We start from the raw sequence: 14,720 nt of genomic DNA, 5'->3' as shown, positions 1-14,720 counted from the left end.
GTGGAACTGTGTGACACAGTCGATTAGGACATATGAGAAAGGACAAAAGACCATCTGGTCTGACAAGCCTGTTCTGTCATGCCATCGTGCATCCTTATCACACCATTAAACATAATCTATCCCATCCCACCTGCAATCACATGGGACAGACAAAAATAGAGGGGAAAACATTTAGCCAATTTAAAGGAAAAAGATTCTAAGGACCAAGCTGACAGAGTGTAAATGGTTCTCATGCTGATGGAGTACAGCTATACAAGGTATTGGTGAGGTCACACCTGGAATACTGCGTGCAGTTTTGGTTTCCATATTTACGAAAAGATATACTTGCTTTGGAGGCAGTTCAGAGAAGGTTCATTAGGTTGATTCTGGGGATGAGGGGGTTGACTTATGAGGAAAGAAAGGTTGAGTAGGTTGGGCCTCCACTCATTGGAATTCAGAAGAATGAGAGGTGATCTTATCGAAATGTATAAGATTGTGAGGGGGCTTGACAGGATGGATGCAGAGAGGATGTTTCCACTGATGGGGGAGACTAGAACTAGAGGGCATGATCTTAGAATAAGAGATCACCCATTTAAAACAGAGATGAGGAGAAATTTCTTCTGAGGGTTGTAAATCTATGGAATTTGCTGCCTCAGAGAGCTGTGGAAGCTGGGACATTGAATAAATTTAAGACAGAAATAGACAGTTTCTTAAATGATAAGGAGTTATGGGCAGGGAAGTGGAGCTGAGTCCATGATCAGATCAGTCATGATCTTATTGAATGGTGGACCAGGCTCGAGGGGCCGTATGGCCTACTCCTGTTCCTATTTCTTATCTTCTTATTACATGCTTGTCATATCACTAAATGGCACAGTGGAAAATTATAATTCAAATTATGCTGGGCAATTTTCCCACAGGAAGAAGGTGTTCAACGTGGAAGAGATGAGGAAGAGAAGCGCAAAGAGATCACCTCTCACTTCCAGGTAACTCTAAATGATATCCAGGCACAGATGGAACAACATAATGAACGGAATTCCAAACTGCGCCAGGAGAACATGGAGCTGGCTGAGAAACTGAAGAAACTGATAGAGCAGTATGAACTGAGAGAGGAGGTAAGGAAACTGAAAAATATCTTGAACTATAATACTTGCCATAACAGACTCAACTGCTTGGATGTAAAATACCCCGAGTGAACTTCAGTCTGTAGCTTTCATTGTACCGAAGATGTAATTTTGATACTTAGTAACTTTACATCTCATTACTTGAACTTAAAGAAATTAGTTACAGTATGATGCCACGGCATTATTGGTGATCAGCAAACCCTGCCTCGTGTGTGATCTGTACCGTTCCTTACTTGGGAATTTAAGCATTAAACATACAAAGAGATAATTGTCCTTTGTCCAGCATTGTTCACAGGCTACAGGATTTAGATAGTTCAATTCCTTATGTTCCTGATGTGTTCATAGAAAATTACGGCACAGAGGGAGGCCATTCGGCCCATCGTGTCTGCGCCGGTCGGAAAAAAGCTATCCAGTCTAATCCCACTTTCCTGCTCTTGGTCCGTAGCCCTGTAGGTTACGGTACTTCAGTTGAATATCCAGGATTATCTTGTCTCTATAAAAGCACACAGACCAAAGAAATGGAAGGCAAAAGAATTTGTATTTTAGTGGTTAATAATTCCCAAAGCAGTTGCCCCAGTGGTAGGTATAGTGTTGCAGCTCAGCTGGAGGTAATGTGTTCTCCAAACGGAGGGAAATTCAGAACAAACTGATAAAAATTAATAATTTTTTATCGTTATATAATCATTTCTGTAACAGTACATAAGGAGTTGAAAAATCAGGTTTACTCAAACGGCCCAGCTTGATTCGATACAATCGGCCCAGAAGATAGATGTGCCTGACCCGATGTCTGAGTGGCCAAGCCATTCAATCCAAATACAAGTATATGTAAATTAGACTGGCATTTCTTCTTGCGTTTGAGGTGCATTTTAAATTTTCTTTGTCCTAGTCATACTTTTCAAAAATACTTCAGTCTGACTGCTTCCAATTGGATAGACCACCTGAAGCTATCAGAGAGTTTGGCTGGAGAGACTCCATGGATGGTCTGCAACAAACCACCATGTAAAGGTTAATATTCGGGGGGGCCTTGAGTTCTGTCCAGCTTAGATTGTAATTTAGAAGAATAACCATTATGTCTACCTTTAGAGGAGGGTTAGTTAGGCCTTTACCTGCAGCATGTCATTACAAATGTTAACATATCTCATTTATTGGTTAATAGTATATTTGGCAATTTATAGCCTATGTTGCATAACGTTCCAGGAAGATTGCATTCGGGCACTTGATACGATCAATAAGCCGAAATACAGTAACAGCGGTTTTCTGTTCGAACCCTGCGCTCACTATAAATTACCAAGATACTGAACATATCAAGGCATATTCTGAGTCGTAAGAAGCAAGGGCTTGTATATGGGATTGGTCTGGGGGCGGAGGCGGTTAATATCTAAAGTAAGAACTCCAATATAACGAGCATCATTTGCCCCAGTGAAGCACACTCCCCACTAGCAAAATGAGCAAAGCTTAGGAGCTCATCGCAGTTATAATGTGGAGATGAAGAACAAAATAGCACATGTGAGAATTGCTTGATTTTTCTCGTCTTGATTTCAATGTTTAACAAAAGAAAAAAATATGTGTCCACAGCATATTGACAAGGTATTTAAACACAAAGACCTGCAACAACAACTCATTGATGCCAAACTGCAGCAAGCACAGGAGCTGCTGAAAGAAGCAGAGGAAAGGCACCAGAAGGAGAAAGATTATGTGAGTTATTATTAAATTCTTGGATCTTTTTCCTCCCCTGCTCCACACGCAGTCATGCACACGCACACGGATAGTCCTCTGGCATTACTTTTTCTAACAAATATTAAATATGTGTAATAGATTCTGTTAAGATACACGGATCCAGTAGTGAATCCTCCCTTGTTGGACTTCTTGCATACTCGGTTAGAAAGGAGTCCTGTATACATTGTAGGAACTCTATTTCCTTATCCCCTTTACCTGCCTCTTCAGGCCAGATATCTTAAATACGGTTTATAATTTCTAATCTTGTCTTCCAATGTCATGTCCACCTGATCTGTCTCCACGGTGAATACTGAAGCGCAATAATTATTCAGTATTTGTCATTGTTCGTAGGTTTGTGTTTAATCTTCAGGGCTGCTGATCAAGGGCCATGTGACTCTGTCGGCCGGCGCGGACACGATGGGCCGAAATGGCCTCCTGCGCTGTAAATTTCTGTTTCTATTTCGCTATCGCTGACTGATTTTATCCTGTCCATCCCTTAGTGGCCTTATTCCCATCCCGACTTGCCTTTTTATTCCCATGTGCCTGTAGAATATTTTACTATTTTGTTTTATGTTACTTAATAAGTTAATTTCATAGTTCCTCTTTGCCTTAATTTTTTTGACTTCTTCCTATCTTCGTATTCTCATGCTCTCCTCTGCTGTCCATGTACTTAGTGAATGTCCCTTTCCTTAGCCTCAAGTTTCCTTCATGTATTCATTGATCCATGTTGCCACATTAATGTTTAGTTCGTTCCTGTTTTCTTTTCAGAATATATTTTTCCTAGGCTCTGTTGAACACCGTTTTAAATGTTTCCCATTGCTGTCCGACATCATTGTTTGCCAATATTGTTTTCCATTTTATTTTCCCAAGTTCTCTTCTCAGCCCTTCAAAATCAGCTTTTCTCCAATCTGGTCTTTTTTATGCTTATGTACTTCTCAATTATTATCCTGAATCGTATTATATTATGGTCACTATTGCCTGGATGTTCCCGTACTATTACTTCTCATCTGCTCTGGTTCATTCCCCATTACCAGATCCAGTAGTGAATCCTCCCTTGTTGGACTTCTTGCATACTTGGTTAGAAAGGAGTCCTGTACACATTGTAGAAACTCCATTTCCTTATCCCCTTTACCTACCTCTTCAGGCCAGATAATTTCAGGGTAATTGAAATCCTCCATGGTTGGTATTCTATGATTGTTACTCATTTCCCCAAGTTGTTTGCATATTTATTCCTCCACCTCCCTTCCACTATTAGGTGGTCTGTAGATTACCCCTATTAGTGTGATTGATCCACGTGGATTCTATTTCTTTCTTATTGTTGGCTGAGATACCTTTTTCTGCTGCCATTATGTTATCTTTAATAAGTACAGCTACTCCACCTCTGCTTTTCCCCTCTCTATCTTTTCTAAATATGCTATACTCTGCAATGTATAATTCCCAGTCCAGTCCTAATTTTTTGTAGCCATTTCTCAGTAATCCTGACTACATCTGGTTCCTTGCACCATATTATTGCCTCCAGTTCTCCTGTTTTATTACGGATACTGTACAGACAGTTTAACTCATTTAAGGGCAACCAAAACTCTGCTGCCCATGTTGTAACTCACACAAAGTACCTTTCACCCATCTCCCCTGTGCTCGCTGACCTACATTGGCTCCCAGTTAAGCAATCCTTCGATTTAAAAAAAAATTCTCATCCTTGTTTTCAATTCCCTTCGTGGCCTCACCCCTCCTTATCTCTGTAACCTCCTTCAGCACTGCAATACCCCGAGATCTCTACGCCCTGCCATTTCTGGCTCTTGAACATCCCCGATTTTAATTGCTGCAGCATTGGCGGTCATGCCTTTAGCTGCCAATGCCCTAAACTCTGGAATTCCCTCACGAAACCCTTCCACATTTCTGCCTCTTGTTTTTCCTTCAAGACGCTCCTTAAAACCTACCTCTTTCTGCACTATTATCTCCTTGTATCGCTCCGTGACAAATTTTGTTTTGATAATGTTCCTGTGAAGTGCCTTCGATCGTTTTACTATGTTAAAGGCAGTATATAAATATAAGTTGTTGTACAATTCTTTTAATTTATGATAACTTTCTGCCATTTTTACATTAGAGTTGCCTCTTGTAACCAAGCAATCTTTTAGTGAAAGCGAGCTGCATTAATGCTGTTGAAGCATACCATTTATAGGGGCTGGATTTTTCAGAGTGCCATCATGTTATGGCTTTATGTCACCTGTTAAATGTGGGCTCCTTTAATGAGAAGTAGAAAAGCCGGGGGGGAAAAAAGCAGAACTCCAAAGAAACTTTTGCTGGGTCCACCATCTTGGCTCTGGCCATAGCTGCCTGACTCCTGTAACATCATGATTTGTAACATCAAAATGACATTCATGTGTTTGCTTTACTATTTTAATGCATCCAAAGAAATGTTGGTGATATCTGACTGTATTGGAAGACCTGGTTTACGAGCAGAGCTTGTGCATTAGTGGAGAAATGGAAGTAAACTAACCAGCTGTGTTTTTGATCATCACGTCATTTCTATAAAGTCTGTGGAAACATTGCCACATTGATTTTCAGGGAATTTCATGTTCTATTCTATTTTTTTTCATTAAATTGTAACATTATTTTATTACTATACTTTGTGCAAATTTACCTTAAAATGCTTTATTTCTGTCTTGCATTTGAATATAGTTTAATATGCAAGTCCCTTTTTGGGGGAATATTTGGTTTTATAGTTTTAAAATATAACTAGAAACCCAATCATTGTGAATTTTAACACTTTTATCTTTATGGGGTGGGAATGGATAGGATTTTTACCCAGCCCTTCGTGTGTGCCCAACTAAACTCACTGATGCTATTGTTTGGAGTCTGATCCTAGGAAACCTGCTCAAAACGGCCAATCAATAAGCTGGTCAGCTTTTTGTTTCATCTTTCTCCATAAAATTAACAACCCTTAGGAAGCACTCCTTCATTGCATATAGTTGGGTTGCGAAGTAATGTACTTGAACATTTATTATTTTTTTCGGCTACAAAAGAAGCATTTTTTGTGATTAAATGCTACAATATTTGAAAGTACCTGAAATCACTAATATACATCAAGTAACAAAAGGATGTCAATTACATCTAAAGAGATGTATCCAAATTCTGCAGACAATTTCAGGGGATCTCTTCAGAGTTCTGATTTTTTTTTTCCTGCTCACTGAGACCCAAATTTAGCCCAAAACCTCATACACTATCATAGCTACGTCACGAGACCTGCACACTTTGAGAATGAGTTGTCCAGAGCCGAGTAGACTGGCTTACCTAGCCTATTCAATTAGCTGTTTGACGTCTTAATTCACGACCAAATGTTAGACACCGGAGAGAGGCAACGTGCTTTGCCTCTTTGGTTTCACAGGTGTTGCAGGATTTCTTGTTCTCGCAGGTGTTTGATGGATTTTATAATGTTATTTTGGACTATCAGTATTACACTTGACAAAAGCTCCTCACCTGGATAATGGTATCCTGCTGGAACCTTTTCAAGGCCCACTGTCAAAATGCAACTTTATATCAATTTTAAATGTATGCTGAAGGGACAAGTTTGTGATTTGGATGCAGGCAGTGGCATTTCCTATTTGCAAAATACTGCAGGTGTTGTAAATCTAAAATAAAACAAAATTCAGGGAACACGCTGCAGCATCAGTGGAGGGGGAAAGGTAGGGTTAACGTTTCAGGTCGATGACGTCAGAACTCTTGACAAACGGTCATCAACTTCAAGCGTTAACCCTTCCTCTCCACAGATACTGCCTGACCTGCTGAATGTTTCTAGTATTTACCTTTAGCCTATGTTTAACAGATTTCAAAATATTGCTAAATTTATTCTCTTGTCTGGACTTCAGCTGTTAAAGGAGACAGTGGAAAGCCAGAGGATGTGTGAGCTCATGAAGCAACAGGAAGTTCATCTGAAACAGCAGGTATGACCCTTGTTACATATTTTTAATGTGACTACATATGGGGTTTCTTTCACATTTAGTGGGTATGGAAACTGTACAGAGAAAATATTAGATTCTCTCATTTGTACTGAGTAAAGGTTGAGTGTAGAAGAAGAAAATGAACAATTGTAGCTGAATAAATAGTTCATTTTATGATCGTGCATACATAGCCAAACGTATACTTTGAGCCATCAGCTAGTGATTATGAAGGGTTAAGAACTCTGTGCACTGCTTGTAAGACAGCTGAACTGGTCATACAAACCTTGCAGCATTGATGGAAAACTCTATGCACACTGCATTTTGTCAGTACTCGGTTTATTACTTGGGTAGTTAATCGATGCACTTGTGTCAAAAAAAGCCTTTGATGCATGCTTTGCTATTTTGTGTACAAGACAACAGTGGCTTAAATGAATGAATTTATGGAAAAAAAATAAACCACAGTGTCCAAACTCAACCACATAGTCATCATGTTGCCAACCGAAATGTTTAGTTCGCACCTCAGTCAGGTTGAGTAACTTGGTTGATGTATCACTCTTGGTGTGCTATGGGATCATTCATTGTGGGCCAGTACTGAGTTGCTAAACCCAGCTTGCCTGGATAGGTAATGGGGGAATATGAAAAATTGGAGTCTTTGTTTTAACACCCGGTGCTTTTATCCTCCTGCTGTTTGCTTGCAAAGGAGCACTGGTGGGTGCTGAGGACAGGTGAACTGTCTTCCTCTTTGATCAAGGAATGGCACCTGGCATGGGAGACATTTTTTATTTGGTGCAGAGAGTGTTAAAAAGGCTTTTTGGGACTTTAAATGTTGCCTACTTCAAGTAACTTTAACTGGAAGTTTGATGTGTAACTTAACGATTAGTAACATGACATTAGATTCTAGATCCTTGACTTCAGATTGAGAAAAGGAAGGAACAAGCATCACTAGATTTTTATTACTATGATTGGCCAATTTGTCTTTTCTTTCTCATTTTTGGATTCAACCAACAGTTAATTATGGAGCAGAATTCACTTGTAAATTATAAATATCAATAATCATTTCAGCTATTAATTGGCCCAGCCCTCCTTCCATTTATCCTCTTTTCTTGCTCCTCCTCCCCTTCCTAGGGCCAGTTCAAATACTGCTTTTACAGTTGGAGCCAAAAGTAATTAATATAAGCACTTGACAATTTGATGAAGCAAGATGCACTATGAAATATTTTGTAGCCACTCGCATGCAGTATGTCATTTCATGTGTTAGCAACGCACATTATTTGGTATAAGGATGAAGCCAGCGCCCTGGTCCTGGTGTATTTTGTTATAATGGGCTCAAGTTTCAGCCTGAGTTGCTCCTATTTTTTTGGAGCAACTAGTTTAAAATGGAGCATCTTAGAAATTGCAATTCTCGGCATTTAGTTTGCTCCAGTTCTAGTGAGTTAGAATAGTTTCATTGTAGAACAGATTTTTTTTTTCAAAAGGGGGCGTGTCCAGCCACTTGCGCCTGTTTTGCAAGTTTAGGCAGCGAAAACTTACTCCAAACTAACTTAGAATGGAGTAAGTGTAGATTTTTGTATGCTCAGAAAAACCTTGCCTACACTTATTTTAAAAAAATCAGGTGTAAGGAAGAGAGATGGGAAGAAGGGGGGTTTACAAACATTAAACACTTCACTTTTACAAATAAAGCCATCATCAATAATAAATGATAAATAAATCAATAAATCAACCAAATAAAAAAACAATAAAAAATCAATCAATCAATAAAAAATTAAGTTTCTGCTCACCGATTGCAGCATCGCGAACCCTCCAACAGCGTGCTGGGACGCCCCCCCCCCCCCCCAGTGTCTCTGTGTGTGTGTGTGTGTGTGTGTGTGTGTGTGTGTGTGTGTGTGTGTGTCTCTCGCTCTCTCTGTGTTTCTGGGAAGGAGGGAGGGAGGAGGGGGAGATAGTGGGAGGCTGAGCAAAAGCCGCCAAAGACTTCGGGCGGAGCCCGCCCCCAGCAAGATGCCGGGCGGGCCCCGCCGCCGCCAACGTGGAAGGGGGAGGGGGGGTGGTGGGGAGAGGAGGAGTAGGGGTGGGGAGCGGGAGCTAAACGGGAGGGAGTGAAGGAGGCCCGAGTCTGATTTTCGCCGCCCCGGTGAGCCCATTTGGCCAGGGCTCGGGGCAGCATGCTTCGGGCCTCTCCCACGCAGCCTGGGGGGCCTGGAGCTACTGCACATGCGCGCACACTCTAGCGCGTATGTGCAGAGGTCCCAGCACTGTTTTCAGCGCCGGGACTTGGCTCCGCCCTCCACGCATTCTGCTGCACTGCGCCAAGGGCCTGGATCGACCAGACGGAGGGGAGAATACCAAGGTAAATAATAGGTGCCCTTTTTGTTCTTAAAAAGTCGGCGCACCACACGGAGATGCGCCGTTCTAACCCTGGGGGCAAACTTGGGCCCAATGGGTGCAACAATAGACAAAAGCAGAAGGGAAATAAGTCCCATCAGAGGGTGAAAGAGTCAGATTAGGTGCACAAAGTGTATTGTATTGGGGAAGTAGCTCTCTGATGCAATATAGTGGTTTTATGTTAATAACTTGATGTCTGCAGCACTTACTGAGGTATAGGTGGGGTGCTCGATGCCTACACTGCCCAGGGCTAGGACCCAATGTGTTACGATACTTGAGTGCTGCCCTTGCATAACACAAAATGCAGGTCTCCTAACCTTCAAATGGGAGCAGGAGTAGGCCATTCAGTCCCTCGAGCCTGCTCCACCATTCAGTAAGATCATGGCTGATCTGATCCTGGTCTCAACTCCACTTCCCTGCCCGCTCCCCATAACCCTTGACTCCTTTATCGTTCAAAAATCTGTCTATAGCCACCTTAAATATATTAAATGACCCAGCCTCCACAACTCTCGGGTAGAACATTCCAAAGATTCACGAACCTCTGAGAGAAGAAATTCCTCCTCATTTCTGTTTTAAATGGGCGACCCCTTATTCTGAAACTATGCCCCCTAGTTCTCGATCCCCCCACGAGGGGAAACATCCTCTCTGTCTCTACTCTGTCAAGCCTCCTCAGAATCTTAGACGTTTCAATATGATCATCTCTTTGTTCTCTGCTTGAGCGCAGGTACATAATTGGAGCCACGTCTGTTCTGGCACCTAATTGAGGTGGATTTCTCCAAATTTCTTCTTCCCTTTTCTTCTTGACCCCTCCCTGCCCCCCCCCCCCCCCAAAAAAAAACAGTTATTGGTTGTATCCATTCTTTCTCTCTTCAGGTGTTATTGGGCATAGTTCATTCTTTACTAAGGAACCATTGAATAAGTTGTACATTTCTGAGATTGTCTTTCAAGCATAATATCATGGATTTTTTTAAAAAACATTTTTGTAAACTGAACTTGCTGTTGTGGAAATGCTGAGCCATTCTTCAGAATATTCACAGGCAAAGAGGAGGAATCTCCTGTTTGTGATGACAATGTTGTTCCAAGGACTGTTCATGCATTACCTTATTTATTGTTTTGTATTTTATCAGCTGGCACTATACACTGGAAAGTTTGAAGAATTCCAAACTACACTTTCAAAAAGTAATGAAGTTTTTACAACCTTCAGGCAAGAGATGGAAAAGGTAAAGTTTGTTGCCTTGAAGGTGTCTGCAGTATACTAGATATTTTATATTGTAAGGAGCCATTTGTCTGTGGCAATTTTCCTATCCTTTCTGTAAATAAAACAACATGCATTTCAAAAATAAAACATATCTTTTGCCCTTTAGTTACCAACTAGTGGATTAGTCTTATTGTTGTTTAGCAAAACCGCTTAGAATTCTGATAATCTCTTAACCATTTCTATTTGAAAGTGTAAATACTGATTTTTTTTTTACAACCCTCCTGGCCCAAGAGCTCTTGGGTCAATTGTAATGTCTCCACTTACACTCCAACTGAGATCCACTGACTTGGCTCAGACTTGGCTTTGAACCCGAGAATCCTTTGGTTTGCCGCACTCTGTCATTCATTGCATTTACCCACTCAACTGAGGGGAGCTCAACCTAAAATATTGTCCTTCGGACTACAGAAATGGTCTTGAAGATGCCAAAACTTGGCATTCAGTCATCGTAGCATTCTTGTCTTCCCTTTGCGTAATTCTCAACTAAGGTAGTATAACTTCTTGCACAAAGCTAATGTGAAGAAAGGGGAAAAAATTGCAACACAATGTGACAGGTGTGTGTTGGTGCAATTGCCACCTTACTACAATGCAAAACCAAACACACACGGCACCCCTTCACCTGTTGGAGGAAGAAAATTGTAATGTTTTAGCAGTTATAGCCTGCTTTGAAGGAAAACATGACTTGCAGCTTAACACTTCATATTTTAATGTGCCATATTTCAAATACTTAGTTTTCCTGTTTTTCTTTTAATAAGATGACAAAAAAGATCAAAAAGCTGGAAAAAGAGACCACCATGTATCGTACTAGATGGGAGAGCAGTAATAAGGCTTTGCTGGACATGGCAGAGGAGGTAAGTAGTTGGTTATTTTCAATTTGATCCATGAACTGATTTGAAGAACTGATTGGTAAATATTTGCTCAATCTTAATTCAAAATGCATTAACACCTGATCTACTTCTAGTTAATTGACTTTTATAAATTATGATTTTTATTTTTACTATTTACTATACTTGCAGCTCAAATTGCAGAGTCAAACTGAGAGATGCAGCCTTTTCATTTGTGGGATCTAGATTTGAAACCAGCCAGAGTGATGAAATTTGTGTGCTGACTAGTGTTAAATGAATATGTGTAGTGTTGATCCGGTACCTAGTGGCATGGGCACACTGTACTGCACAATACTGCTCTTAATTTTGCACTACATTGTCAGTATCACGTTTTGTTTTCCTTTTCAATGTCCTTGTCCCCTGTTTCTCTCCCTCTCTCCCCCCGCCCCCACCCCCCACCCTCCACACCGCCCAACAAATAAGAGTTTTGAAATAAAAACAGAAAATGCTGGAAAAACTCAGCAGGTCAGGCAGTATCCGTGGGAAGAGAAACCAGAGTTGACGATTCCGGTTGATGACCTTTCATCAGAACTGGAAAAAGTTAGCAATATAACGGGTTTTAAGCAAATACAGAGGCAGAGAAAAGAGGGAGGGGAGAAAAGAGCAAAAGGGAAAGTCTGTGATAGGGTGAAAGGCAGGAGAGATTAAATGACAAATGGGATGATGGGGCAAGACAAAAGGAGATGGTAATGGGACAAGTTAAGAAACAGAAGATGGGTCTAGGAGAGGTGTAAATGTGATGTAGCAGTTTTCTCAATACAAGAACATCTTTCAACAGCCTACAGCAAAGGACAAAATGTCTTGAAACAAGACTTTTTATCCTACCCCAACTGTACTCAAATGGGACCCAAATGATGGGAAGCCTGAGTGTCAAACCTCTGTTTTTGTGAGACAAGGGATTTAAACCACTACAAGAGCAGAATGGTCTAACCTGCAGACAGTTTGCTGTTGTTGCTCTTTGATTGTCTTGCTTGTGGGGGAAAAGTATACTTGAGTTATGTGGGAATTAACCTTTTTCTGGTCGGAAGTAGCAAACCCATCTCTTGTGTAGATTTTTTTTTTACAGCAACATCGTTGGAGTTACTTGATATTTTTTTTAATTAAACCTAGAAAACTCTGCGCGACAAGGAATTTGAAAATCTTCAGGTGAAGATTCAACGCTTGGAGAAATTGTGTCGAGCTCTTCAGACGGAGAGGAATGATCTGAACAAAAAAGTTCATGACCTGAGTGTCCAATCAGCCCAACCAGATGGCAGCAGCAAAGAGGATGGTGAGGAGGAAGATTTGCAATCTTTAAATAAAGTCTCCCAAGATAATCAAAGCGAAGATTCCACTCCAGATGTATCTGCAAAGGCTGATTGTTCTACCCCAGGGACTTCACTCTCGTCTGAAGCTTGTGCTCCCGTGACTGAGCAGGTGCAGTCACCCATGTTTACAGAGAATCTAATGGAATCTAACGTTGAAGCTTCTAGCATCCAGCCCGAATTATTACCATCCAGCACTTCCTTGGAGTAGTTTACTACACCTTTTTAGAGAATGTATGAAAAGAAGGATACATCTGAATGTTGCTATAGTCCAAAATGTCATGTACCAACTGATGGAACTAAGGCTTTTATATAGCTACAATAACTAGGTTTGGATGAAAGTATTATTCAGTAGTGACTTGATAAATACGTTCCCACTAAGGCTTGGTGACATGGAGTCAGAATTTCTATTTTACTAGATAAAATGGAGCATCTAAGAATGAGTGGAAAGTGTTTTGATTACTTGCATGTAAAGAAAGTCGGTGTAATTAAATAGCGCAAAGTCTTTTTTTAGGAAGCTTTCAAACGATTTGAACCCATATGAAAGAAAATAACCTAAAAGGGCCAATTCAGTTTGAGTGTGTGTTTTCTGGTAAAGTTTCAAAAGTGCATTCTTCAGGCCAATGATCAAGACTTGTTGCCCTCTGTTCTATAAATGTTTTATTGTCCTTTCTTCCCCCTCCCCCAGGGTATGAATTTCTCTTCAGTTCCCTTGATTTTATTAGCCTGTTTACCTCATACAGTTGAGCTGACTGGTAACGTGCTGCTCTTCCTCCACCAGTGATGCTCTTTGGTGAGTTGTTAGAGGACATGGCAAAAACTGTCTTCCCCTCGAGTAATGGAGTGGTTAAGATAGGGAACTCGGCACATTGGAGGGGGAGAGGAAGGGTATGAATTGAATCTGCCTCTCCACTCTCACCACCTATTCCATTGTGCTTTAACAGCCTCCTTTATCACTGTTTCTACTGTTAAATGTTTTCTGTTTGTGTGGGGAGGCTAAAAGGTTGAAGAATACATAACTGAGGAGATGTCTGTAAAAAGTTACATTTTGCTCGGGCAAATGTTACTTAAACGTCAAATGAAACTTGTCCACATCACTGTCAAAAAGCCTTTTTAGGGAACCTTTCCTGTTTTTAATCCCACTGAATTAAAATGGCCACATAATCAAATCAAACTTTTTCAAAAGAAAACTTCTCACTTCCCTTTTTTCATCCCCATTCATAAGTTATTGTTTCTTGACACTTCCTTCATGCAACATACTGCTTAGATGAAGGGTCAAACAAAATAAAAATTATGACCACGTGTCTCAAGATGCTGGTTAACTTCAGTCTCGTGCTGAATCTTTCAATGCAGATATTTTTTTCTTTGAAGTTTCTAACTGAAGATGTTACCATTGCATATGGTGTTTGTGACATTGACTTTTTGAAAGACCTTTTGGTGATAACTGATGTAGCTCTATGTTCCCTACCAATGCTCAGACTTATGAGCATTGAATAAAAATGTCACATAAGCACTTTTTCCACATGCCATCTTCACTTTGTTCTGAAGTCTCAAGAGATCTTTATATATTCTATTTTTTTTTGAGGACCTCCTTCATCTAGAGTACAGATAGTTGGTGGGTGGTGTTGGCTTCCCCATTAACCACAATATTGGCTACCAAAGAAACCTTTTCCTGATACTTGCCATCCACAATGCAAGTAACTTGATAGATCTTACATCACAATGCTATACAATTACATTGCACAAAAACAGAATTGTCTCATTATATTGAAGAAATGCTGTAACTCTTGTAGCCTATATCTCATTTATGAATGTTCAGCGATTAATTTTGAAATTATATTCTTTAAAAGGTCCTCTTTTACACAGATGCACTGTTTGGATTATTTGCTGTTGGATTTCAGGGTATGCATTTATCGGGAAGTTTTGTGGAATTGGGAGCATTTAATATCATTCCAACCTTTAACAGTTTGTGCACTGATACAACTTAAAATCTCCAGCCTGTTGAGCATAAATTGGAGGGAGTCTCAAAGAACACGACAGAGCATTCACTTTATTGTCAAAACGTAAAGTAACTTCTTCCAGTGGATAGTGACTTTGCATTCAAATGCCAGTCATTCGTCTTCCCATTTCCCTCCAGTTTC

The 14,720-nt window shown here is 40.5% G+C and overlaps 1 protein-coding gene across 6 annotated transcripts in view; it reads left to right on the top strand.

The window, feature by feature from the left end:
- LOC139279727 (alpha-taxilin-like) overlaps nucleotides 1-14,092 on the top strand; it is a 31,733-nt gene extending 17,641 nt beyond the window's left edge. For all 6 annotated transcript variants that reach the window (XM_070898891.1, XM_070898889.1, XM_070898890.1 and 3 more), the window contains exons 5-10: nucleotides 897-1,091; nucleotides 2,676-2,795; nucleotides 6,683-6,757; nucleotides 10,264-10,356; nucleotides 11,147-11,242; nucleotides 12,386-14,092. In XM_070898891.1, the coding sequence (XP_070754992.1) occupies nucleotides 897-1,091; nucleotides 2,676-2,795; nucleotides 6,683-6,757; nucleotides 10,264-10,356; nucleotides 11,147-11,242; nucleotides 12,386-12,790 (984 nt within the window). In that variant the 3' untranslated portion in view covers nucleotides 12,791-14,092. The remainder of the gene's footprint in view (nucleotides 1-896; nucleotides 1,092-2,675; nucleotides 2,796-6,682; nucleotides 6,758-10,263; nucleotides 10,357-11,146; nucleotides 11,243-12,385) is intronic.
- The last annotated feature ends 628 nt before the right edge of the window (nucleotides 14,093-14,720 follow it).

This window comes from Pristiophorus japonicus, chromosome 14 (assembly GCF_044704955.1).
Source record: "Pristiophorus japonicus isolate sPriJap1 chromosome 14, sPriJap1.hap1, whole genome shotgun sequence".
Classification (NCBI taxonomy): domain Eukaryota; kingdom Metazoa; phylum Chordata; class Chondrichthyes; family Pristiophoridae; genus Pristiophorus; species Pristiophorus japonicus.
The sequence above is the reverse complement of the archived record's forward strand: the minus strand, read 5'-3'. Positions and strand labels throughout refer to the sequence as shown.